This window comes from Ochotona princeps, chromosome 11 (assembly GCF_030435755.1).
Source record: "Ochotona princeps isolate mOchPri1 chromosome 11, mOchPri1.hap1, whole genome shotgun sequence".
Classification (NCBI taxonomy): domain Eukaryota; kingdom Metazoa; phylum Chordata; class Mammalia; order Lagomorpha; family Ochotonidae; genus Ochotona; species Ochotona princeps.
Window position 1 is genome coordinate 15095309 of NC_080842.1, and position 26679 is coordinate 15121987.

Here is a 26679-nt window from a genome sequence, read left to right on the forward strand (position 1 = left end):
GATTCCTCAGGGAAGCTGGTTTAGAAATGTGTGGGTGGGAGGCCTACTGAGGGAGAATGTGACAGGTGAGAAGTCACTTCTGGGGGACTTCCACCAACCAGGCTACTGCACTTGCAGATAAATAAGGAGGCTAAGGCTGGGGAGGAAAACTGGAGGAACTTTCAGAGCCAAGCCAATACACCTATCTACATGGGAGACCTGAGTTGAGCTTGTTGGCCTCAATCACTGCCTATTGGCACACTCAAAAGTCATGGCTAGGGGGCCTGCCTGGCAAGGTTCAATCACAGTACCCACTAGTGAGTGTTGGTGCAGGGGTTGACCATGTTAGACTGGGCCATTACACTAAGCAGCATGTGAGAGAACTGGGCCTGGGAGCAGATTCTGTGTGGGACTGGCATACCAGCTAGTTTACTCAAGGGCTAGGATGATGACTGACTGAGCTAGGCATGACCCATGGAACTCACCAACACTCATGAGTACTGAGGCTGGGAACAGGTCAGGCTAATCCAGGCTGTAGTACCCACAGGCATACCTAAGGATTTGGGTATGGGTTGGGCCAAGTCGCAGCATCCACCAATATGCACAAAAGCTGACACTGGCATGCGTGGGATCTGGGTTTGGAAATGGGCCTGGTGGGGAAACTCGGGGAACTGCCCTGGTGAACTATAGCTCCTGCTGGTAAACACGTGAGTCAGGGCTGGGTATTGGTCAGGCTGAGCAGGGCTGCTTCACTTGTCAGCACGTGTGTGGGTTGGATCTAGGTGGGGGAGGGGGACCAGGCAAGGCCAAGCAAAACCCATAGCACACTGGCCTGGGTGGGACCCAAGATGGGGTGCAGGCCATGCTGAGCTAGGCTAGTCTATCACACCTACTGGTTGATATGAAAGCCAAGGATGGGGGAATACTGGGCAGAGTGAGGCTGAAGCACCCACCAGTGAGAGTTAGGATGGTGGGCAGGTCAAGCCAGACCAGGCTGCAGCATCTGCTGGTAAAGGCCAAGCTGGGTGATGGGTTACATCAGGCTGGGTGGGAGCAACCACTGGCATGTGCAAGATATATGGCTGGGAACAGGCCTAGTCGTGGAACTAGGGGAAACCCCCAATGGGCCATGGTTCCCACTGTTAAGCACAAGAGCTGGACTGGGGTAGTAATCTGGGCTGGAATGGCAGTATCCCTCGGCATGGGTGTGGACTGGGTCTGGGGTGTGACAGACTGCACTAGGTTCCAACACCTAGTGGTGCTCACCAAAGCCACAGTTGGTATAGGACAAGGCGGGTTAAGTCTCTGCACCTATTGAACCATGTAAGAGCTGTGGCTGGGTATGGACCAGGCATGGATGGGCTGTAGCACCCAATGGTAAGAGCTGGAATGGGTGTGGGCAGGATGGTGGGTTTGACTGAGCTAATTTATTCAAAGCGCAGATTTTCGTTCACTGGTTCACTCCCAAATGACTGCAACACCTGGGCCAGTCCAAAGCCAGGAGCTTCTTCCAAGTCTCCCGCGTCAGTGCAAGGATCCAAGCACTTGATCTTTCCACTGCTGCTTTTTGTAGATGCATTATTAGGGAGCTGACTTGGAACTGGAGTAGCTAGGACTCGGATAGTGCCTGCGTGGGATGCCAGGGCTACAGACGCAGCCTGCTGCATCACAATGTTGGTCCCAAGGTTTGGGGGTGGGTGCGTGTTGGTCCCAGCCCATGTCATAATCTCCTGGGAGAAGGTGAGGTGGCTTTCCTTCTAGCAGTCAGCCATATGTTCCTAGGGCCTTCCATGTCACTGCTCTGCCATCAACTGAAAAACAAAAACAAAAAACATGCTTTTGTTTTTCAAAATCCCAATAACCCTAAACTGCTGACTTTGCACTCATATTGGGAGCCTTGAAATTCTCATAACTTGCTCTGCAACAGAATCTTGAACTCCAAAACATGCCAGATGGCAATGACCAGGAGTCGTGTTTTAAATGGGTGCACCTGAAAAATGAAAGTTGAGCTTTGCTTTGGCAGGACCACCTTGCAATCAGGATGATCGCCCTGCAGAGAAGGCTGCCTGTGGAGCTCCAATCCATACCCAAGATGACCCTTTGGCCAATCTCTGCCTCTTGTCCAGAGCTCCCCCTCTCCTGTTGCCTTGTGGCATTCACCAGGGAACAAATAGCTCCATGACAGCAAGGGGTCCACTCAGCATGAAGCCTCTTCTCCCTCCCCACAAACCAGCAACCAAGTGAGACTTGATCCGCACGACATAGCTCTGGGTCCCAGCTCATCCACAGAGTCAAAGAAAACCAGCAGTTTCTGGCTGTTCTGGCTTCAAATTAAGAGATCTTCCAAAATCCTCATGATGGAAAAGCTATGCATCAATACCAACATTCAGTTGCACTCAGATAAGCTTGTGATGCAATGACATTTTCCATAAACCTTCTCAAATTCCCTTGTATTTTGCCCTGGACAACTTTCCCAAAGAAATGCCCAAACACGTATTCTCAAAATATGTCTCTCTCTCTTTTTCTTTTCTTCAAGGTTTACTGTTTGGATTTGCTGCCCACGCTCGATTATAACAAGCTTGTTTAGCCAGCTTCCTGTCATGCTGTCCCAGGGCAAACAGCATACCTGAGACTTGTCTGAGATAGAGAGGAATGTTTTCCAGGCCTGGCTTCCTGCTGGAAACAGATATTTGGCATCTGTTCCTCCATTGAGGGGTCTTTCCCTTTCACCCCGCCCACACCTGCCTCCCCCAGCATCCTCATCTATCTCCCCTGTGGCCTGCCCTTGGGTTTCCTTCTGCAACTCTCCAAACTTCCTTCCTGCTCAGTCCACAGCAGCATCCTGGGAGGCCTCTACCTCCTCCTCCTCTTCTTCCTTCTCCTCCTCCTCCCTCCGGCCAGAGCAGCAGCCACCAGTAACCTAATCACCAGTTCCCAGCTGCCTCCTGTGAATGAGGCACTTGTCCTGTCTATAAAATTAAATTAAGGATCGTGTTTGCAAAATCCACAGTTTACCCTGCCGGGCCCCTTGAAGGCCCTCAAATTCAGTTTAGCAGCCCAATGACTCACAATAAGGAGTCCCCAAGGCAGCACTATTAATATTTCTCTTCTCCCATCGCTGGGAGCTACGGGCCTGGTGTGAGGGGAACAGCCTGCACTCTGGGGTCAGGCTTAACTTAGAGTCAGGACTCTGCTGTTGACTGCTGTGTGATCTTGGGCAAGTGAACTGACTTCTCGGAGAATCCATTTTCTTACCTGTACACAAAAGTTAGCAAAATATGTACTTCTCAGGATATGGTTATAAAGCATACCAAGAGCCTGGTATAAACAGGCATCTTATTGATAACCTGGGCCTGCAAAGCATAAAAAAAAAAAAAAAAACTCGAGAAGCTGGGCAGAGGGCACTCCTCCTTGGTGGTCACAGCTCCAGCTTTGTTTGTGACTTGCAGCGGCCAGTGTGTGACCTGGGTGGGACACTGCACAGACAGTTCTCAAAAGAAGACATGTGGCCAACAGGTACCTGACAAAGTCTTGGCAACACTATCATCAGGTGGGTGACAGGAATTCAAGTGCTTTAGCCATCACCTACTGCCTCCCAGGAGCATTGTCAAGAACCTGAACAAGAAGCAGAGGCGAGATTCTATTCCAGATGCTCTGATTCAAGGTGAGGACATCCGAGTGAGCTTAAATAAGCACCCTGAAACGTCCATCCTTGCGCCTTGTATTTTTGTAGGTAGAGTCCAGTAAAAACTCATGACTGATCATTTTTGTGTGTATTTCCAGTTAAATTTATCTGAAGGGTGGAGCATATATAGACCATATGAGTTGTGTAGGGCGTAGCCATTGAACTCCTGTGGCTGTTCCACAAGTGGGCAGTTTCTGACAGAACACCAGATAATACTAAAATTTTCACTTCATATAAGTGTGTAGCTGAAGTTTCTACTTTGCTTAAGGAGAATATATATGTGTGTTACCATATAATAGAAAAATTCCACCAGCAACACTTTTATTAATTGCTATGTAGGAAACTATTGGTATCCTATTAAATCTGATTAAATGTTTGTAGCCATGAGAGTATATGTGGATAGTCAACAGTGCCTCAATTTGGACTCTTGATGACTGTAATAAAATCTTAGATTCTCATGAGAAAATGAAACAAAACAAAAACACTAAAATCAAAACCACAAAGAGGGAGACGAGGGAGCCTACACAGTGGTGTAGCAGGCTAATACTCTGCCTACAGTAACAGCATCCGCTGTGGGTACCGGTTTGTGTTCCAGCTGCTCCACTTTTGGTCCAGCTCCATGCTTATGGCCTGGGAAAGCAGCTGACAATGGCTCAAGTTCTTGGGGCCTCTACATCCTCATGGGAGACCTGGAAGAAGCTCCTGGCTACTGGCTTTAGATTGGCTCACTTCCAACCATTGTGGCCATTTAGAGAATGAACCAGCAGGTGGAAGACATCTCTCTCTTTTTGTCTCTCCTTCTCTCTATAAAATCAGCCTTTCAAATGAAAACAAAAAAATAAATTAATCTTTAACAAGAGAGAGAGCCACATTCTTCAAACAAACAAATACTGCGAAGTATCACCTCACTCCAATCAGACTGATTATTCCCAAAAAGACAAAACACAGCTTCTTGTTGGTGAGGATGTGGAGACAGGAAATCTTTTACATTCAGTTGGTGGAATAGAAATTTATATATTCATTGTAGAAAACAGCATGGGGGTGCCTCAAAAAACTATAACTTTCTCAGGTATGTAACTAAGGGAAATGACACCCGCCTCTCAAACAGACATCTGCACACCTGTGCATATTGCAGTACAAGTCACAATAACAAGAAACAGAAACAAGCCCAAGCACCTACTCATACATGAATGGATAAAGGCAATCAGTGTATACACACACTAGAATACTACTCAACTGTGAAGAGGATGCAATCCTGTCACATGCAACATCTGGATTCCACTCGGTTAAATGAAATTAACCAAGCACAAAAAGAGGCATGAGTTCATATGTGAAACCTTAAGGAAAAACAGTTCATCTCATGAAAGCTAAGAATGTAATCATCATTACCAGAGGCTGGGGTGGAGAGAAATGGGGAGAGAGGACTGAGTAAATGTTGACTGACAGGTACTAGCCTTTATTTCGGTAAGAGAAAGATGTTCTGGAGATTTGTTGCAGAATAGGATGAAATATAATGTTAGTTTTCTGTATATTTCTCCGTGTTTTTGAAAGGTTTAGATGGTAAGATCTTGGAAAGTTTTCACTAAAAAGAAATGTTAAGTACTTGAAAGGATACATTTATTTGCACTTTTGGACATTACATCATGTATACATGCAAGGAAACATCACACAGTACCCCATAAACATGTACCATTTTTAATGTCTGCTAATTTTTTCCATTAAGCAATTATTTTAAAAAATAAACAAGGAGCAGCACCCCTATGCATCTCAGTGTCATTACGTATAAGCAGGATGCTAGACAAGAAGCCATTGGATCCTTCTAACTTCCATAAACTATGATCTTTCAGGATGATTTATGAACTAGAGCCTTGCCATTTGGAGCGAAACGAAGGGAGCAGAGGTTTAGTCTGTGGAGCTCCTCCACCTGAGCAAACACTACGCCCACAAAATTTCAATGCTCCCTAGCAAAGTAAATGATAGGACCACCCCAGGAGGAGAGATGAGGCATAAGGAGCCAAGAGGAGGGAGGCCTCTTTCCCCCAGCGATTAACACTCCTGCTGCTGGGCTGGCACAATGGCTCAGTAGCTAAATCCTTGCTTTGCACAAGCTGGGATCCCATATAGGTGCAAGTTTATGTTATGGCTGCTCCACTTCCAATCCAGCTCCTTGCTTGTGGCCTGGAAAAACAGTCGAAGATGGCCCAAAGCCTTGGGACCCTGCACCCACGTGGGAGAACTAGAAGAAGCTCCTGGTTCCTGGCTTCAGACCGGCTCAGCTGAGGCCGTCACAGTCACTTGAGGAGTGAACCAGCAGATGGAAGACCTTTGTCTCTCCTTCTCTCTGCAAATCAGCCTTTCCAATAAAAACAAATCAACCTTAAAAAACAAAACAACAACAACAACCAACATTCCTGTTGCCTGACCAGGGAAGCCTTCACTCACCATGGTGGACACACACAGAGCCATGGTGTACCACAAGATAGGCTCTAGCATGGAACCATGGCACTCCATCAGGGGACCAAGCGATCCCAGTGGGTCAGGCCTAGTAGATAATTTTTTGAGCGCTAATCGGTCTCATTGCTGTATTTTGCAATGTATGGGGAAATAAAGTAAAAAGGGTAGGAAAAAAGAAACCCTGGGAAGTGTTGGGACATAAAAATCAACTTGACTGAAATTCTTTTGTGAGTGTCTTACACAAAAATCAACTTGGCTGAAATTGTTTTGTGTAGTGCTATGAAGCCATGAGAAGTTGGTCTGATGTTTGTTGCTCCATCAATAACTTGCTTGGGCTGGAGGATGGTGATTTTTTGCTTATATTCTTACAGTACCTTTTTTTCATCTTTGTAACTCAGAAAAATGGTTAGTTTTTGTTCATTTGTTTGTTTGTTTATTTGTTCAAATCTATAATACATGATGTCATTCCATCTGCATTGGTACTCTGGTCTCTTTTCCCTTGGAAATGTTTTCTCCAATAAGGTCGCCATCACTTGTTTCTATCTTTGACTTCACTATAATTGGATTGTCCTTTCTTTTGTGAGTATCTATCCTTTCGCTCAGTAACTATTTGATGCTGGTTGTTGTGTCCTGTATATCCTGGTAGACTTCTAGACATTGACCTCCAAGTTAATGAATCCATTTTCTATACTGGCAATTTGTTTATCTCTACCTTCACAAGGGATTTTAACACTTTGGGGTTTTTTAACTTCATCACTCTACATCTCATCTTCATAACTTTTCTTCACAGTTTCTTCTCCATGTGTGGTTTCTGTAATTTAGAGGTTATCTTCTTACAATCAAAGATATTTAAAAACTTTTTTCTGTCATTTCACATGACTTTCCTCCTCCTTCAGATCTGCACAATTAGCGTTCTCTTCTTCTTTCTTTAAAGATTGATTTATTTGAAATGCACCTAACAGCAGGAGGAAGCGCTGGAAAGAGATGCCTTCAACAACCGCAGCTGGGCAAGACCAAAGCCAAGAGCCAGGAACTCTGTCCAAGTCTCCTGCTGGTAGCAGGAACCCAAGGACTTGGGCCATCATCTGCTGCCTTCCCAGGTGTGTTAGTTTTGGGGTCAGATGCACAGGAACCAGCACTCTAATGTGAGAGGTAGGTACCACAAGTCATGCTTTAACCTGCAATGCCATAGCATCCACCCCATCCCCGTCTTCTTTCCATGAACTATATCCTAGTTGAAGTTCTGTTCCTATACTCTTAGTTAAAAGGATTTTTGGGAAGCCAACAATGCCCTTGGATATTTATCATATGCTTGGCAGTTTGCAAATGCATGCTTTATTCTCACATACCTCTAGCCCTTACAGTGGAGAGAAAGGCATGGCTTTGTTAGGCATGACATCTTGGTTCTTTTCTTTTTAAAAAAGATTTATTTATTTATTTATCATTTATTCTTGGAAAGGCAGATTTACAGAGAAAAGGTGAGACAGAGAGAAAAATCTTCCATTCATTAATTCATTACCCAAGTGGCCACAATGGCCAGAGCTGAGCTGAGCTGGAGCCAGGAGCTTCTTCCGGGCCTCCCACGCGGGTGCAGGATCCCAAGGCTTTGGGCTGTCCTCAACCGCTTTTCCAGGCCACAAGCAGGGAGCTGAATGGGAAGTGGAGTAGCTGGGACATGAACCACCACCCATATGGGATCCCAGCATGTGTGTACTGAGGCTTTACCCACTGAACTACCATGCTGGGCCAAAGATCTTGGTTCTCTTAACCCATGGAGGTGCTAGCAGCTGTTTCCTCCTTCAGAGCCTCTGAAGAAATTACTGCCAATGCACGCCTTTGAGAATTCTGGTTCATTGTAGGAAGATTCTGGATCTGTCCAATCAAGTAGAAAGGGCCAGAGCCTCATGCTTTTGTGAGTTTGCAGAAAAATCCAGTCCTAACAGGAGGTGAATCCCAGGTCTCTGTGACATTCCCACACGTGGAAGAAGCTGACACCTGTGCAAGTGCAACCGCAACCTGCTGGAAGGAGCTTCAATAGATAAGGGCTCGGGGGCAGGGTGCAGCTCAAGCTCCCCCCGCCCAACACAGAGAAAATGAGCTGCAGAAAAAGCAGCCTTAAGGGCAGTGAGCGCAGAGTCTAAGGGCAAAAGGCCTGCTTCCAGTTCTTACAGAGCATAAGCCAGTTGATGAGAAGCTTGATAAGTGATCATTCAGATCCAGAATTTTTGTAACACGTGAGTTTTGTGGCATGAGTCAGGTTGTTTGTACACAGTGTCCAAAAAACCCCCACTTGAAGCCTACCACACAAGCATGAGTATTCCCATTTTACAGGTCAGGAAACAGAGGTACAAGCTGGTAAGTAATTTTCCTGTGGACCACAGCTTGTCATAGCAGAGTCAGAGTTGTCGTTCAGGATGACCACGTGGTCAAGCTCTTCATCACTAGGCTGCATCATTTCTAGGGGATGAAGGTGATGAGTACATCTTGGTATCTGTGCTCCTAGGAATTTTATCACAAACTTAAGCCAGAGGCTTCTTCTATTTTGAAGCAGATTTTTCTCTACTTATACATCATGGCTTAGGACTGTTTCTGAAAGTTGATGAAAAATGCTGAGTTAAAAGGATAGAGTGTGGGCCCAGCGTGATGGCTAAGTGTCTAAATCCTTGCCTTGCACTATTGGGATCCCATACAGGCACTGATGCTCCACTTCCCATTCAGCTCCTTGCTTGTGGCCTTGGAAAACTGTCTAGGATGGCCCAAAGCCTTGGGACCCTGCACCAATGTGGGAGACCCAGAAGAGGCTCTGGGCTCCTAGCTTCGGATCGGCTCAGCTCTGGCTGTTGTGGTCACTGGAAGAGTTGACCAGCAGACAGAAGATCTTTCTTTCTGTCTCACCTTCTCTCTGTAAATCCACCTTTCCAATAAAAATAAAATAAATCTTTAAACAGAGAAAAAAAGAGAGTGTAAGAAAGAAGATTCCCTGTTTACTCATCATGAGAGAAGTTTCTAGATTTTATAAACTAAAGAGCAATAAGAAAAAGTAGGAAAAGGAAAAAAGTAAGGGAAGAAAGTTCCTGCCCTTCTTAGAGCAATGAAATGTTGAAAAGAAGTATAGGCAAAAGACCCTCCGCAGAGGGGGGTTTGTATTTGAAGATGATCATAGAGTGATCAGAAGAACATGGGAATGATGCCACATAACTTTGCCAAGGGCTCAAACATCGGTGTACCAATCTCCATGGTTTGTGTAGAAACAATGGTAAAGTTTATGCTTGTGTATTTCACAGGACTGGCTCTTTACCAAGTCAGACTCATACTACCAGCCAGTTACCAGGCTGCTGATTTGGGTGAAGTATAATTGTTATAACAAATTATAACCAGTTGGGTAAAGGAGACTCCAGAACAAATGCACTATTGTCCTCTGCACTTCATTGCACAGGAAATGAAATAACCTTATTCGACTATGCCTCCTGGGGAAACAGGGTGGGACCAACAACAGGGGAGAAATATTCTTGCAAGTGTGACGTCCTGATTTTAGTTCTCCACTTCTAGTTCCAAAACAGCCTTTGGCTCTGAGTGGAGAAATCTTCAGGGCACGAGCTCGGAGAAGGAAGAATGCTGCCTTTAAGGCCCAGCTCTCTAGAGGCTATCAAATTCTCACGAAGCAAGCCTTGAAGCCAGTTTGCTTCTCACTTGAAATTAAAAAAAAAAAAAAAGACGAGGGAGAGAAACTAGAAGGCTCCCTCTAGACAAACACAGTGGTGTCTGTTTAGGAATTGTTACATAAAAAAGACTTCATTTGATTTTTTCCCCCTCTGATGCCTCAGTGAGTCACTGCTTTCTTAATACAGATATATTTCATTGCCTATTCCTAAGAATACAATCCTAATTGGACCAGCCGAAACACAATTGCTTAAACAAAACCCAAAATGCTTACCACAGCCCAGTCATTTGACTCCAGAGACATGCGACAGAAATGTCCCAGACTCAAGGTACAAGACTTGCGGTGGCCACAGGATCTGCCACAAGCTCAACAGCAGCTTGGCATTTTTCTCCTGCCCGAAAATGCATGCCACTTGTCACACAAGGCTGGATGTAGCTTTGCTGTACATTGTAGCAAAGGAGAGTTATGGGTTTAGATATGATCTATGACCATACCAGTCGTGAACAGAGCACCAAGGAGCTATCAGTGGAAACAGGGACTGGGTCCTGCCCAGTGCTTTGCAGGTCGGTGGCATGACCACGGTCCCTTCTTCCCATTCTCTCCACCTTCCCCATGGCCAGCCACCACTTAATACCATTTAAGTCAACCAGACGGGTGATGAAGTTTCCATTCATAATAAATTAGCTGTGTACTTTGAGAGTCAATGCTAAAACAAAAGATGAGATGTATAGCTATTTTCACTTGGAAACAGAGTATACAATTCATCAGAGAAAAAAAAAATCCTTATTTGGTTTTTCTGTAAAATGAGGTACTGTTTGCCCAGATCCACAAACAACACTTCAATGGGATTATTTTACTTAAATGTTCCCAGCAGCATGAATGAAAAAAGAAAAAACCAACAAAACAGCACTAGCATTTCTAAAAACAACTTGGCAATTGGAATCTAGTTGGAGGAATAGCTACACTTTATGGGGAACTGGGTTGTATAGAATAATCAGGAATGTGGTCAAAGATTAAATGAAGATGCTTATCAAAGTATGCTAGAAAATTGTGGGGGGAGACTTAAATATCCTATGATAAGAGTTAAAGTATGGTGTCTCGATATTAAAGAATACATGCAATTGTTTAAAAGCATATGTCAAAAAATGCAATACTATTTCACTCAAAATGAGAAGTACTCATGAATAAAAAGTAAAATATTTCAGGCAAGTGTTCAGCTTACATCATACAGCAAGGTGATTGCGCTGAGCCTCAGCTCCCCTTCTGATTCCAACTTCCTGCTAATGCACAGCATGGGAGGCAGCAAGGGTTGGGTCCAGTACCCGGGTTCCCAGCATCTACTGGCAGATCCAGATTGTGTTGCAGATTCCTGGCTGTGACTTGGCCCAGCTGTTGCCACTGAAGACATCTAAGTGAACCTGTAGATAGAAGATATCTCTCTTCCTCACCTGCCTTTCAAATAAAACGGAAAAATAATTTCAACTATTGATTATAAATATAATCCTAATAATATAATGTTGACACATTTTATAAATACTGCAATGCCAGTGAATATTTGCAGTTATTACTAGGTGATACTTTCACCATTGTATTTTTCCATACGTTTCACTGTAACCTTGTACTTAGTTTTATGAGCCTAAAAAAATAAAAAGTACTAACTAAAGAAACGGCAGCAGATTGATTTAGAGCCCTTGCATATTGTAAAAGCAGTTTTGTGGTCTTGTAATTTGCTTACAGAGGTTTTTTTTTTTTCTCTTGATTTTGAGTCACAGAGAGAGGGAGAAGAATAGAAACAGAGAAATCTTCCATCCATTAGTTCACTCTGCAGATGGACATGCTGGCCAGTGTTGAGCCAAGAGCTTCATGGGGGTCCTCCATGTGCATGCAGGAGCCCAAATATCCAGGCCCCTTTCCCAGGTTATTAGCAGGAAGGGAGCTGAATTGGAAGGGAGCAGCAAGGACACAAACCAGCACCCATATGAGATGCCAACGTCACAGGCCGTGAATGAACTCACTGTACCACAACAACAGCCCAAATCCTGTAATTTCTAAAAAGTATTTTCTACTTCAACCTCACCCAGCAACTCGAAAGCCCTCAACAATGAGAAAAATTCCCAATGGGCTCTAGGAACTTAGACAGGGAGGGGTCTCCGGACATACCAAGGACACATCCAACACAGAGACGAGCCGTCCTCTGCCTGTTCCCATAAACATGAACAATGTTCCCATAAACATTGCAGACCAATGTCAGTCATATCTGAGAGACACAGAGGGCCTCAGGTAACATAATGCGCCCAGAAAACGTCTGCCACCCTGACAGGTGCAAACAACCCCACCAGCTAAATATAAATTGACTTAGGCAGTTTGCAAGCTGTCTTTCTCAGTTTCTATTCTGATCAAACAGAAGAATGTTCTCTTCTTCAGTTGTGACTTCTGATGTCGGTTGTTTTTATTGAGATTCATCTTCTAATAATTTGCATTCAAGGGGAAGCAACACTAGATTTTAAAGCAATGCTAGAAATTTTTTTTCAAAAGTCTTTCAAAACCTTGGATGACTTTACCAGCTTGGTATGGACTCCTTAAAACACACTAAATGGAAAAGGTCAAACAGCATTTTCTAGAACTCTCTGGGTGAGCAAGAACAAGTGCATAGCCTATAACATGTGTAAAAAGGAGCACTGTTTAATATTAAACCAGAAAGGGAGGCTAAGTTTTAATCAGCATAGTGGAAATTCTTTGAGCAACATGTGGAATGCGGCACCTGTGCCAGTTTCTGTCCTGCTGTCCCCCATCCCTCTCAGTTCTAACTCCTCTCCCCAACAGGTCTCTGCTATTCCCTGCTCTCTATCTATCCCCACTGCCAAGCACACACACACACACAGCCCCATATCTTCTACACAGTATTCATGAGTCTGAGTGTCTCACTGGGAAGAATATAGCTGATTCATTTCTGCATTATTAGCATCCACGCTCATGCCAGTTACGCAATAATATGTTGTGAATGAGTGAACAAAAGGGGACTAAAGGAGTCACAGACGAAGCTAAGCGTGAGGAGGAAAGACAGTGCTACCACTGATGATGTCATAAAAAAGTTACAGAAAAACAAAAATGTGCTGTGCTTCGCCACTACCAAGTGCTTTGGCTTACAGAGAGCAATGTTAATAAATGAAATTAAGGCAAAAATTTAGTGCCAGAGGTTATTAAAAGGAATTTGATGTGCATTGATTAAGGGATTCAAGTTTTCCATTTTCATTTTCCTTCTGTGTTGTCATAAAATAACAGTGGAAGGTGCAATTGGGTGGCGGGGCTGTGCCAGCTCTGAAGGTCTGGGCTGGGGACTGCTCTGTCTCCTTCTGTGACACTTATCCCGAGCTCACACGCCAGCTCTATTCTGATCACAAAGGAGACTGTGCACTTCTCCAACTCACAACTACCAACACTGTGGTGCGCCACAACTAAGTTTAGATCCACTCTCTCAGTCTGAAATAGTCACCTAAACCACAGGGGAAACTATTACCCATGCTTTTCTAGATCTATGGAAGAAAGAGGCTCCCAGACCCTAATGCTGTAAAGTTGTACTTCCTTGTCCCAGATACTTCCCCAAGTTGGTGCAGCTCACCCCTTTGCCTGCAAACATTTTGCAAGACCTGTTGGCTCTCAATCTTTGCCCACTTTGCTATCCGGCTCACTACACCCAAGAAACCTGGCCAGCACTTGACTTAATAAATCTTCAGCCTACTCATCAGCTAACAGAAAGGGGGCGGGGAGGTTAAAGCTGGCACAGGGAACAGTGCAAAGAAACTCAATTTGCCAACCGCCTACCAGTAGCGGATTTCACAGGTGGTCCTTTATCAGACTTGCCCATCAGAAGAAAGGCAAGAGGGTTAATGATCAACCATCGTCCTCCAGCCAGGGAGACTGTGCCTGGGGAAGGGAGCTCTTGACAGCATTGCAAGCTTATGCTGGATTGCTGTAACTGGTCAGAGGTTTAGTCTGACATTCCTAATAATTGCAAGCCACTCCGTACTCCTTACCATAGACATTCTCTAGTGCCATTTTCAACAGAGGGAACTCCCATGTCACTAAAGATATTCCAGGGAAAGAACTGACCTTGACTTTGAGCTTATCACCCATTCTGCATTTTTTTAGCATTACTACGAAAGAACATGCCCTTTCTTTAAATGAGAGGATAGCAACAGAAGATGATAGGATGTATTTTTTAATGTCTTGTCTCAACAGAGTCAGTTTAATTAAGGGGCCACAGTGGAGACCCTCTACACTTTCACTCTATACATTATACTTCCTTGGCATGGTCAGAAGTTAGCAATATTCCATGAATTTCAAATAGGCTTCCTATTATCGTACAGGCCATCAAAACTAGGAAACTGGGCTAAACTTCCTTTAGCCCAAAGGAAGCCAGCTATGATCAATACATGTGGATATCCTGTTAGAGGAAGAAGCTCTAGATCCAATTCTACCAAGACCATCTCTGCAGACCTCATGGTGTGCTACAAAGGTCCTGAAGACCCTGCAAGATCCAGGTATTTATTGTAACAGATTCAGATCAGGTCACATCTCTGGACATACTCACCAGCAGCAGTGTGTGTCAGTGGGCTAAGTCACTCCTAGCGACGCCGGCATTGCGTGTTGGGATGCTCGGTTCCAGTACAGGCTATTTCCCCCTTCCAATACAGCTTCCTACTAATGTGCCTTGGAGGAAGCAAATGATGGCTCGAGTATTTGGGACCCTGACACCAAGTACAGGAGAGATCTGGGTGGAGTTCCTGGCTCTTCCTGGCTTTGGCTGAACCTAGCTCAGGCATGCTGTGGGTTTTTAGAGATCACCCCCCAACCTCCATGCCCAATTGTTCTTCTTGTCTCCCTGTCTTTCAAGTAAAAAAAAAAAATTTTAATGAAATCCTTGCATAGATTTCTCAAAATATGCATTTATATGAATTTCAGGAAGATTCTTCCTATGCATGGATTTCAAAACTTTCTGCAGCAAAAGAAACTAACCTTTTGCTTGTAGTTTCCAGCAACTTTTTGAAGCTCCCCTCCCCTGTAAGTAGCACCCAGGGTAATCTGGGTATATGGGTGACAGTTTTCCACCCTGAGACCATGTTAAATGCAATTTGCCCTCATCGTTTCCAGCAACACTTTGAGACCACTGTAGGCACAAGGCAAGGCCCAGCGCCTGCTTTGCACCCTGAGGATATGAGGCAGTCCCTGTGAAACGGAAGGGAGCTCGCGGGATGATCTTTCTCCGGGCCCCTCCAGGCTCTGCACATGTCACCTGGGAGCTGGCTAAAGTGTCTGATGAAGGCGGGGCGGCAGGAGTGTCACTGCAGCGCCTGCCAAGTGCACAGAGCGCCAGTGTTTGGCCACCACTGGCCAGGCCAGGGGAACTTTGCAAGACGCCCTCGTCCTGGCGCTGTCACCAGACGCATGCGGGAAACTGTCCCTGCTCCCCTGGCGTCAGGCCCCGGACACCCCATCACCCCTTTCGCTGCCCCTGGACTCCAGCCCAATCACTCCGGGCACACTGCCGATCACGTGGCGGAGCGCTGCTTTCCCCCCCAGGTTGCGGCTATTGGTCAGAGGTTCGCGTCCCGGGGGCGCCCATTGGCTGCGGGGCGCGTTCACGTGAAAGGGGGTCTGGAATGGAACCTCGAGTGGCGAGAGGTGACATAAAGTTAAATGGGGGCAGCGCAGCTGCAGGAACGGGAGTCCTGGGTGACCCGGCCGGAGAGAGAAGGCGAACCGAGTCACTCGCGCGCACGAGAGCGACGGCTGCCTGCCGAAGGCGAGGACCTGAACACCAGCCTCCGCACCGCAACTCCCGCTGTGCTCGGCAGCCCCCGCCCCCAGCCCCGGGCGGCTTCCCTGGGGACTTAGAAGCTGTCAAGGTACGAACCTCCCACCTCCGCCTCCTGCCCCTCCCCCCGGGTGCTGGGACACTATCCGGACTCAAAGAGGAGAGTTAGGGACCTCTGCGCCAGAACGAAGCCCGGGAGCCCGGCCCGACACACGTGTTGCACTGCGCTGCGGGTCCCGCTGCAAGGGGTGACCCTGGGGCTCCCAGGGCTGGGACCGCAACAGTTACCCTTGCCCCGTGCAACTTTCAAGCCTGGACCAGAACTCAGCTGGAGGACTTGTACCAGAGTCGGGCCGAGGGGTGTGGACACCGGCAAAGTTTCTCTGTAAAGTAAGAAATACGCAAGAAAGCTGTCCTGTACCCAAACTTGGGTTCACTTGTCCCTCGTGGGATCGTACTTAGCGGTCTCTTGGGTCGTCGCCAGGGCGATGGGATAGGCTCTGTGCCCGCTCGGGGGTGCTCGTGGCCCGCGCCACGCAGCTCCACTCGGATCCCCAGCCGCCCCGCCCGGCCCCGCCCCTCCCCGGTGAGATAAGTTGGGTTCCTCCTCCTCCTCGTCCTCTCTCTCCCCCTGCCGGTCACTTCTCCGGGAACCCAGCCCAGGCCCTGCCTCCTGGACACAGCAACGCTCACGTACCGGGTGGCTGGCGGCAGCCACCGCGGCCACTTCCCTCGGGACTCTCTCGGATGCAGCCAGCGACCTGGGGAGGGGGCTTCTCTGAGGCCCGAAAGGTGGGTGCAGCGCGAGCTGAAGGAGGTGCCGGGATAGGCTGGGGACCCGATGGAGCCCACCAGACGGTCTGAAGGGGCTTGGCAGGGGCAGGATTGAAGAGAGGCCTCTGGGATTCCTTCAGCCTGGTCCCACTATGAAACTCCGGGAAGGGGGCTGTGGAGTGACTGTCGCTGCGAAAAGTGCGGGTGCAGGCGCGGTGGGAGTGGAGCGGGGAGGGCGGGAGAGGGCAGAAGCCAGGGTCTGCACGGTGTTCCCTGGAGCAGAGGAGAACCGTGCGGGGCAGGACAGGCCGCAGGGGCAGGAAGAGCTGCGGTGAGGTGTTGAAGCAGGGTGGCGGGTATGTGTGTGTGTGGCCAGCCTCCCCCCTGGGGACACAGGGTCAGGGAGAAGCTGGGCTTGAACTGGGGGGAGGGGGAGGAGAGAAGGAAGTGGTTCATTTGGCATAAGTGCGGGAGCCAAGGCTGAAGTGAAGACAGCTGGAGGACTGAACCTTAAAGTCAAGTTGAGGAATTTAGGAAGAGGCCAGGAGGAAGAGGACTGACTGTCAGGCAGTGGGTGGCAACCCAAAAGGGATCTGGGAGCCATGGAGTGACTTGTCCTGGCTGCACAGCTGGGTGGAGGCATTGTGAGCCCAGGGTGCTTGCTTGCTGACTCTCTCCTTCCCTTTTTGCGATTTCTGGATGGCCAGAGCTGTTCCTAACTTACCTGGGACAGGCAGCTGCATTCCCAAAAACTTACCTGCACCACACTCTGTGTGATGGTGACGGGATAAAGGCACACAAGTAGCTGAAGACTGGGGCGTGAGGGCCCCTGTAGTCTGGAGACAAAAGGAAAAGATGTGCGGTGTGTGTGTGTGTGTGTGTGTGTGTGTGTGTTGCATCATCCAGACCTCTGGGGAAGAACTAAATGGGAGTTGGGAGCAAAAGTGCCTTTTGCTTATGTGTCTTTACTTATGACCTGCCTGTGGATGCTTTCCTAATGTGGTCTGATGTTTCTGTGTTTTTTGCTGGAGAAAAGTTGTTCAGGCATCTGACTTTTCTTACCAAAAAAGAACCACAGAGAGAGAGAGAGAGACAGGAAGGCAAAATGTCTTGGCCCCAATACAAGAAATATTTGCTTCCTATTAAAGGCACGATTGGAGCAGCCTGTACCTCAGCTGCCTCAAATTGCGAGCAATGGTCACAGCGTTACTTTCTGTATGGATCTATAGTTTCCATAAGAAAAGGCAGCCAGATGTCTACCCCCATGGCCAGAGGCCTTGGGAAGGCTGTGACAGGTAACCAGCAGCATGGGCCTCTCCAATGATCACAGGATGTATAGGGTCTAGGCTATGAACCCCAAAGTCTACCCTGGGGCGACATTGACCTCTGGGGGTCTCCATGGGAGTACAGTGGCTGAGGACCCAGCGTGAGTGCAGCAGAAAACAGCTCCTGGTGCTCTCTTGTTCCTGTCCTGAGACTGCTGTTCAGATGTCAAGTCCAACCCTGAGGGTCAAACATGCCGGTCTCCAGGCTCTGTCCCGCCCCAACTCCTCACCAATGGCAGTGATTCCTAGTCCAAGGCCTGGCAGAGGGAAAGAGATGGAGCAGCCAGAGAACATGTCAGGAGAGGAGGTCTCCAGCCCAGACTGGCACTCAATCATCTTCATGCCATCTGCAACTGAAGCAGCTGCCCAGGTGCCTGCCTTTTAGGAACTCAAAATAAATAAACAAAAAGGATTGCTTTGTAGGTCTCAGCCACTAAGGGGTCCCTCTGGGTGTTAGTTGTCTCTGTCACAGTCCCCTGCAGTATTCCTGGGTAGACAGTCAGAAGGTGCCACACCACCCAGCACCCAGGTGCACTGATCCTTGGGGTATGCTCAGTAGAGTTCAGCATGAGGACAGGCAAGGTGACTGACAGTCCCGGCATGCCCCAGACTGAGGCCATAGGGGCTAAGGTCCTCACCCGATACTGTGGTGACACACAGAGCAAGTGTGCCAGCACTGCTTGTGCAATGACCCTGGGGCAGTTGTGTCCCTGATGAACTCATGGGACATTCATAACCTTCTTTTTTTGCTGTTCATGAAGAATGTCACAAAAACCATTTGGCTCTTTAAAGTGCAAGTGGAATGATGTAAATTAGCTCTGATTCTTACTAGAATCTACCTTGGCATTGTAAGTTCCGCTTGTTCTCATGGCTTGGTAAGGAAAGGGATCTTGGGGGTGAAATAGCTAGGACCAACCAGTGAACTTGACTAAAGTCTTTCACTAGGTCTCCATGTCCTGTGGGATGCGAGGGTGGGAGCGTGGCTTCAGTCGGCTGCCAAGTGTGCCATTCTTGGGTTGACCATATTTGCTTTAGGATGGTTTCCACTGCATCTCGAGACTTTCCCATCTTATTTTCACATATGCTATTTTAAAGGTGTGCAGGAAAGTACCTTAAGAGTCTGGTTTGCAGGTTTGCTGAAGAGACAGAAACTTGGGCTGACCTTGTGCTGACCCAGACCAGGAGGAAGCACCAAGGGGAACGCCGCCTCCGTTGGTCCACAGCCAGGATTGCCAGAGTAGATAGAGGAGGAGGCGCTGTGGGGCAAGGCGCAGGGCTCTTGGTCTGTTGGTTGGTTTTCATCCATATTTTAAAGACAACACACACAAAAATGCCTGTATTAAAATTAGAGCCATAGTTAGAATTCCAACAGATTCTAATGTAAACTTTTGTGACAGACAGAAAGAACTAAAATTCAGTACTTTGTGGGATTTGACATTGAACCCCTTTCGTCAACCCACTGATGCCTGTGAAGCTTGCCAAATTCAGTTACAAGTCTCCTTTCCAGAATAATTGCATGGATGGGAATAGATCATATCAAACAGATCAACTTTGTCAGAGGAGAAACAGTAAGACAAGTCTCCTTTAAAATAACTGCATTGTGGCCAGAGATTACTGTTTTGTTTGTATGTTTCTTCAACTGGGCATCGCTAAATACTTCTTAGGGACATAATTGCACTTGTTGGGAAAAGAAAATCAGATCGTATGTTTTTGCCCTTTCTTGTTTTCCTTAAATATTTGGTTATTCAAAATCAGAGGCTGAAAATAAATGATTATTAGGCTGCATCAGTGGTTCCCAGCTCTTGTTGAAATTTGAGTAACATTTTGCTTGTCACCTCATGGAGGTGGCAGTGGTGGCCCAAGGAGATTGGCCCACACTCCAGACTCAGAGCCTGCGAGTGTCCCGGTATTCTCAAACTTGAGCTTTTAACCAAATCTTCACTGCTAACTTCTTTTTTTTTTATTAAATTTATTCATTAATTACATTGTGTTGTAATTACATAGAATCTGGGATTCTCCCCCCACCCTCCCCCCTTCACTGCTAACTTCTTCAATTTAGTCCCTTGTAACTGGTGATTAGCATTCTAAGAAGTGCTGGGCTTTCATGAAACCATAGCTTCAGAATATGCTGGGCACATCTTAAAATATTTGAGATTTTTTCCTCCAGTTTGTTCTTTTTAATCTTTTCTCCCCCCTGATTATAGAAGCAGTGTTATCTTAGAAGATGTAAGGGCACACACAGCCGGAAAACAAGCATTTTCTGGCTTCTTGTCACATGGCTGGCTATTCTGACAGTTTGATCTACAGTGTGCCACCATTCTCCGACGTAAGGAGGGTATGCCCGAAGACCTTTAGTAGATGCCTGAAACCATGGGTAGCACCCAAATATACAGATGCTGGGTTTTTACCCACAAGTGTTGCAGCTTTACCACAGTGTGCCAGGCAGAGTGCATCCCCCATGCTGAATGCCTAGAGCCTCTGGCTTGTGCACTAGGGTTATTTGACTACAAGCAGTGTGATACCATGACAACCAATCTGATAAGTGGAACAGCTGGGAAATGACTAATATGTTAGATAAAGGGATGAGCACATCCAAGGTGGGAAGGTTTGGGATAGCCTGAGATTTTTCCTGGCCACTCAGAGAAACCTACAAATTGTTCATTTCTTGAATGTTCCATTTAGTACTTTGGGGCTGCAGTTGATGACAGACAACTGAAACCAGGAAGAATGGAACCATGGACAAAAGGGGGACCAGTGTGGCTCTACTTTTTTTCCTGTGCATCTACGTAATATTTTTTTCCCATCAAATCTGGTCTTAGTACAGTTTTATCTGCTGTATTTTTCACATGAATGCTATGTTTTACATTTTTTTCTTGCCATGTAAATCTTTTTCCAAATAATGGTTTTAATGATGATATAAAATTAAAGTATCTGGCTATAATACAATTGATTTTTTAAAGTATCTGTGCTTGGTCAGTGAGGTTATTGTCTCTTTCCCCCCTCTATATAATATTGCATTGAACATTTTAATATGGTAATCTCTATGCATTTCAAAATATTTGCTTAAGATGTGATATTGGACAAAAAGTAGTAAAAACATTTGGAGAGTCTGTGCCAGTTACGTGTAATAAGTATATTTCTATTAAATTTTGAAGTTATTTCCTGATTCAGTAGATAAAAAGTGGCATGGTTCCTACTCTGAATTTCTTAATAACCAAATTAGATATTTCCAGGTTTACGGGTCACTTTCAGAGTTTTATTTCTGAATATTTCTATTCATGTTGACTGCTCATATTTCTATGTAGAGTATTTGACATTTTTATTGCTTTGTAAAAACTTTTTATATTAAGGGTTTCACTATGCTGTCATATTTTTGCTTGAATGTTCATTTATTCATTTACATTTTATTGGAAAGGCAGAGAAACAGAGAGTATGTCCATCCACTGCTCTCCTATTGTCTGCAACAGCCAGGTCTGGGCCGGGTGGAATCCAGGAGCCTGGAATTCAGCCTGGGCCTCCCATGAGGGTAGCAGGGACCCAGGCACTTAATCCATGACCTGCTGCCTCCGGGGTGTTGATCAGCAGGAAGCTGGGATTGAAAGTGGAATAGCTAGGACTCTGATATGGGGAGGGTGAGCTGTGGCATGCACCTGCTCCATTCGTTAAGGTTCTTGTAGACTATTTTTCCAGTTTATCTTTAATTTTTTTGTTTGTTTTACTGATTTTGTTTTCACTCTGAGAAAAATATATTATTTGGGGTTTTTCATAGAGAATATTTTCACCTATGGAAGGGGAGAAATTCTCAGCCTTATGTATTATTTTGAAAGATTTGTTCGGGCCCGACAGTAGCCTAGTGGCTAAAGTCACAGCCTTGAGGTGCCAGGATCCCATATGGGTGCCAGTTTCTGTCCTGGCTGCCCTGCTTTCCATCTAGCTCCATGCTGTGGCTTGGGAAAGCAGTCAAATACAGCCCAATGCCTTGGGATTCTACACCCATACGGGAGACCCAGAAGAAACTCCAGGCTCCTACTGGCTTTGGATTCGTGCAGCTCTGGCCATTGCGGCCACTTGGGGAGTGAATCATTGGATGGAACATCTTCCTCTCTGTCTCTCCTCCTCTCTGTATATCTGACTTTCCAGTTTAAAATTTTTGTTTATTTTTATTTGAAAGGCAGAGTTGCAGAGAGGAGAGAGAATCTTCCATCTACTGATTTACTCCCCAAATGGCTGCAAAGACGAGAGCTGAGCCACAGTGCAATGTCACTTCAGCCTGTTAAAATGGTTATCATCAAGAAGACGGACAATAGCAAGTGTTGATGAGGGTGTGGAAAAAGAGAAACTGTTTGTGGGAATGTAAATTAGTATGGTAATTATGGAAACCAGTATGGAAGGTTCTAAAAAATTTTTAAAAATAGAATCACTATGTGATCCAGCAATCCCAGGACTGGGTAGAGTGGAAAGGTCTTTGACATCAGTCTGTCCAAGAGAGATGGCTGCACTCACTTCCAAGTTTACTGTAGCATTGTTCGCAGAAGCTGAGACAGGAAATCAACCTAAATATCCAGCAACAGGCGAATAAGGGAAACATGGTATACCCACAGAACGGGATGCTGCTCAGCCTTCAGGAAACCCTGTGACAGCATGGATACATGTAGAGGACCCTGTTCAGATGCCAGTTCTCAGGGTGTAGGTCTGCCAGCTGGCCACGAGGTCACTGAGGGTGAGACAACGGTGTTCTTCAGCTGTAAGAACCACCACGGACAAGCTGGTGAGGGATGTCCATTTATTCAGTCCAAGTTCCAGATTTATAAAGGTTTAAGAAAAGTGTGATTGGATAAAAAAGCGCGCTTAATCTTGTTAACCTTCCAATCACGTCAGAGGTCAAGTTCTGAATACAGGGTTGGAAGTCACACCTTAGGCCAGGGCAAATAAGCTCTAGGTCATGCCCACCGGGTAGCAGGCAGAGACCTGGGGGTGATTTCCCACATATATGAAGTGCTTGAAGCCAAGCACAAACGTACACACACACACACACACACACACGTGCAAGGCGAGAACTTTATCCATTAGGCTATCTTGCCAGGCTCTTGGCAAGCTTTTTGAAGTGCTCACACAGGTGAGGTAATTGCGTGTCAAATGCCTTCATTAGCTGGGTCAAAATGTATACCTTTCCCAAAACATCATGTTATACACCATAAGTAAATAACTAAAATGTATTTTTACTATTGCTGTTGTTGTTTGAAAGACAATGAGAGAGAGTGAATTAGTTCCCTAGTGTCCGGGTTTGGGCCAGACCCAAAGCCAGGAGCCATGATTGTGATCCAGTTCTCCCACGTTCAAATAAACATTTGAGCCATTACTTCTACAGGTGGCAGAAGGTAGACTCAGAAGCCAAGCTGAGGGCCCAGCGTGATGCCTGGTGGCTAAGTCCTCGCCTCACAGCCACCAGGATCCCATGTGGGTGACAGTTCATGTGTGCAAAAATAGACTGTTCCTGGAGAGCTATTTGTGCAATAGATGCCACACACACAGAGGAATTCTTTAGCCAAGGAAGTTTGGAAAGCTCCACAAACATGATCTTCTCTGGCATGTTAACATACGTAAGATCTCCAAAAATCCTAATAGGAAAATCCCAGGAATTTAGTTTTAAAACTAGTGGGTTGCATGCTTTTGTTGTTGTTTGTCTTGCCCTTGCACTTCGCCTAGCCCCTCCATGTTCCCTGAAAGCAGTGTGGGTGCTGGACCATATGGGAGTGAAGGACTGGGCTGCTCTCTCTCCTGTCTCTTGTCTGCCTCTGTCTCTCCCCTGGCCCTCCCATCAGGGCCAGCCTTGGCTGGAAGGATGAGTTGAAGCGTCTGTCTGATCTCTCACTTGTTTCCTTTCTTTCCCCCCTTACCAGGGTTCCGGTCTCCGCTGCCAACCCCGCTATGGCTGTGGACATTGAATACAGGTACAACTGCATGGCTCCCTCCTTGCGCCGAGAGCGCTTCGCTTTCAAGATCTCGCCGCAACCCAGCAAGCCTCTGAGGCCGTGCATCCAGCTGGCCAGCAAGAAAGAAGCCAGCGGCACGGTGGCCCCGGCTGTGCAGAAGAAGGTGAAAAAACGGGTGTCCTTCGCGGACAAGCAAGGGTTGGCCCTGACAATGGTTAAAGTGTTCTCCGAATTTGATGACCCCTTAGATATTCCCTTTAACATCGCCGATCTTCTGGACGAGGTCGTGAGTCTGACGACAGCCGAGAGCGACAGCTTTGTGTTGGACTTCACCCAGCCGTCTGCGGATTACCTCGACTTTAGAAACCGACTCCAGGCCAACCAGGTGTGCCTGGAGAACTGCGTGCTGAAGGACAGAGCCATCGCGGGCACGGTCAAAGTGCAGAACCTCGCCTTCGAGAAGGTGGTAAAAGTCAGGATGACGTTTGACACGTGGAAGAGCTTCACAGACTTCCCCTGTCACTATGTCAAGGACACCTACGCCGGTTCGGACAGGGACACCTTCTCCTTCGACATCAGCTTGCCTGAGAAAATCCAGTCCTATGAGAGGATGGAGTTTGCTGTGTGCTACGAGTGCAATGGCCAGGTATATTGGGACAGCAACAAAGGCAAGAACTATAGGATCATCCGGGCCGAACTAAAATCTGCTCAGGGACCCTGTGAGCCACAGAATGGACCGGACTTTGGGATAGCTTTTGACCAGTTTGGAAGCCCTCGGTGTTCCTATGGGCTGTTCCCGGAGTGGCCTAGTTATCTAGGATACGAAAAGCTAGGACCCTACTACTAACAGTGTTGGTGATGGAGCCCAGCTGTGGTCAAGGTGGAAGGGAGATAGAGACCAAGAGAAGAACCTCGTGGAACTGCCATTTAGGCATGGTTTTGCAAAGAAAGGATCCTGTTCACTCTTTTCCTTGAGCTAGCAATTCCAGCCAGGTTTAGATCAGGGAACCGGTTTTGCACCCAGAGGAGAAGACAGCGTGCTGGTCCCGTGTGGCACCCACAAGGCTGGTGCCAGGAGTCAGACGAGAACCAGGTCTGCAGGCAGGGCTGGCGGGGCCGGAGGAGCCTGGGCTGTGTTCTCCACTTGGATGTAGCAAGTCGCTCCCCAACCCTCTACACCAAAACATTGCTCGGTCCCCAGCGCACCCTCCCAGACGCCCCTCCTGGGGAGTTCTCTGCCAGCCAGACCTCTTCTTCATGTTGCTGCTATTCCACGTCTACACCCCCCACTCCTTATCTCTGCACTCTCGTCCACAGAGCCTGACGGTGCACGTTTCTAACACAGCCATAGCCACAGACAGGATCTGTTCCTGCTGGTGCAAGTTCATTTGCTGCAGTTTCATTTCATTCCACAGTTTGTCCAGTGTTCAGGAAAGAATCCAAAAGACAATTAGCCTGTGATTGTGGCAGGCATTTCCTCTGCCCTCCTCCTAACCGCACGCCATCCGTCTTTTCCCCCCAACACATAGAGCAGTGCACCCGTTGTAAAACTGGCTCCCATGGGGCATTCCCGGATTACAGGGTCACGGCAAAGCAGGACAGTCACTTTTTGCTTCTCCTTTTTTGGCTTTTGGGAGAACTTTCTTTTTTTAAGATTTATTCTATTTTTTATTAAAAAGGCAGATATACGAAAGCAGGAGATACAGAGAGAAAGCTTTTCCACCCGCCGGTTCACTCCCCATGTGGCCACAATGGGCCAGAGCTGAGCTGATCTGAAGCCAGGAACTTCCAGGTCTCCCACCAGGGAGTAAGGTCCCAAGGCTTTGGGCCATCCTCCACTGCTTTCCCTGGCCACTACCCAGGAGCCAGATAGGAAGTGGGGCAGCTGAGATACAATCCAACACCCATGTGGAATCCGGCAGATGCAAGTAAAGGATTTAGCCACTAGGCTATCACACCAGCTCTTGGGGGAGCTTTCTTTCTAAGGACTCACCTTGACCCTAAGTCACTGGACAACTGGTGACAAGATTTGTTTGAACTTGCTTGGCTGGTTTGCAAGCGACACGTTCCTTACAGAAGAATGTCAGCTCGTCTTTCCTGAACGGTCATCTTTTAGACTGTTTGGAATATTTGATTGGCAGATACAGTATGTCCTTGAAGCTTTCAGAGGATGTCTGGTTTTTATTTTGGCTGTGACTGATGAGACCCAAGACACTGCACAAGCACCCAGGGACATTGATTGGGATGTTCTTGTTTATGATGTGTGAGGATATAAGGGATCGGGTTGGAAGATGTCACCCAGGTCTCCAGTTATTTTGAATGTTTGCCAGTCTGAACTATGGGCGATGAACTGTTCTCAACTACAGTCATGTTGGCTGGCTGATGCTGTTGTAAGAGACTCTGATGATGGTCATTGTCATTGGACCCCTAACACCTGTGATTCTTTTTGTTTGTTTTTGGTCTTGGGCAAGACTGGTTTTTACTTAGGGGTATTTTAGAAATGGTTTTACATGAATATTAGTAGCGAGTTGGGATTTTTTTAAAAAATGTTTGTGTTTGTTTGGAGGATATGGTTCAATGTTTAATTCTCTTTTTGCCTGACCTCACTCTCAGGAAGTTTTTCCTAAGGTGAGTAGAGAAGGGAGTTTGCAGATGCCTAGATCTAGAGATACAGCTGTTGGAGCCAGCCACAAATTCCATGCTAATGAGAAAAGACTTCGGGTTTCTGTGACTTTGTATAGCAGTACCAGGCATCTGGGGAGTGTGTTGGCTCCTAGTGTGTTGTGGCTGAGGTTTTGTTTTAACTGTAACAAGTTTTCATTCTTTAAAAGTCCCTCCTCCTGTCCTGGGGGCTTTACTTGCAAGCCCCCAGCTGGCACCCCTAGAGTGCTCACCTCACAGTGCCCCACTCACAAAGGCAAGTCCTCACCTGCTGGCTGAGAGCCTTCTCCCTGGGAATAGACTCTGGTCTATGCAGCCTGGCAGCCCTCCTGCTCTGGGCTATTGCTCTGAGAGGCAGAAGCCTTTGAAAACTCTTGCGTTTGTCTCCTGTT

At 46.8% G+C, this 26679-nt stretch overlaps 1 protein-coding gene and 1 long non-coding RNA gene across 3 annotated transcripts; one reads left to right on the forward strand and one right to left on the reverse strand.

The window, feature by feature from the left end:
- Positions 1–1607: 1607 nt before the first annotated feature.
- On the reverse strand, positions 1608–16150 carry LOC131481372 (uncharacterized). The gene is made up of 3 exons (XR_009246259.1): positions 16053–16150; positions 3235–3332; positions 1608–1790 (listed from the first exon to the last, which is right to left on the reverse strand). It is a non-coding gene; the product is annotated as an uncharacterized LOC131481372 (long non-coding RNA).
- PPP1R3B (protein phosphatase 1 regulatory subunit 3B) lies at positions 15631–26679 on the forward strand. Of its 2 annotated transcripts, none has more exons than XM_058669853.1 (2): positions 15631–15685; positions 23594–26679. In XM_058669853.1, the coding sequence occupies exon 2, from the start codon at positions 23622–23624 to the stop codon at positions 24471–24473; it is 852 nt and encodes a 283-aa protein (XP_058525836.1). In that variant the 5' UTR covers positions 15631–15685; positions 23594–23621; the 3' UTR covers positions 24474–26679. The 2 variants fall into 2 exon arrangements, with proteins under 2 accessions (XP_058525836.1, XP_058525835.1); XM_058669852.1 differs by lacking the exon at positions 15631–15685 and adding an exon at positions 16248–16386.

Excerpts from the sequence above, each read along its gene's own strand:
- PPP1R3B (XM_058669853.1), top strand. The coding sequence starts at position 23,622 with ATGGCTGTGGACATTGAATACAGGTACAACTGCATGGCTCCCTCCTTG.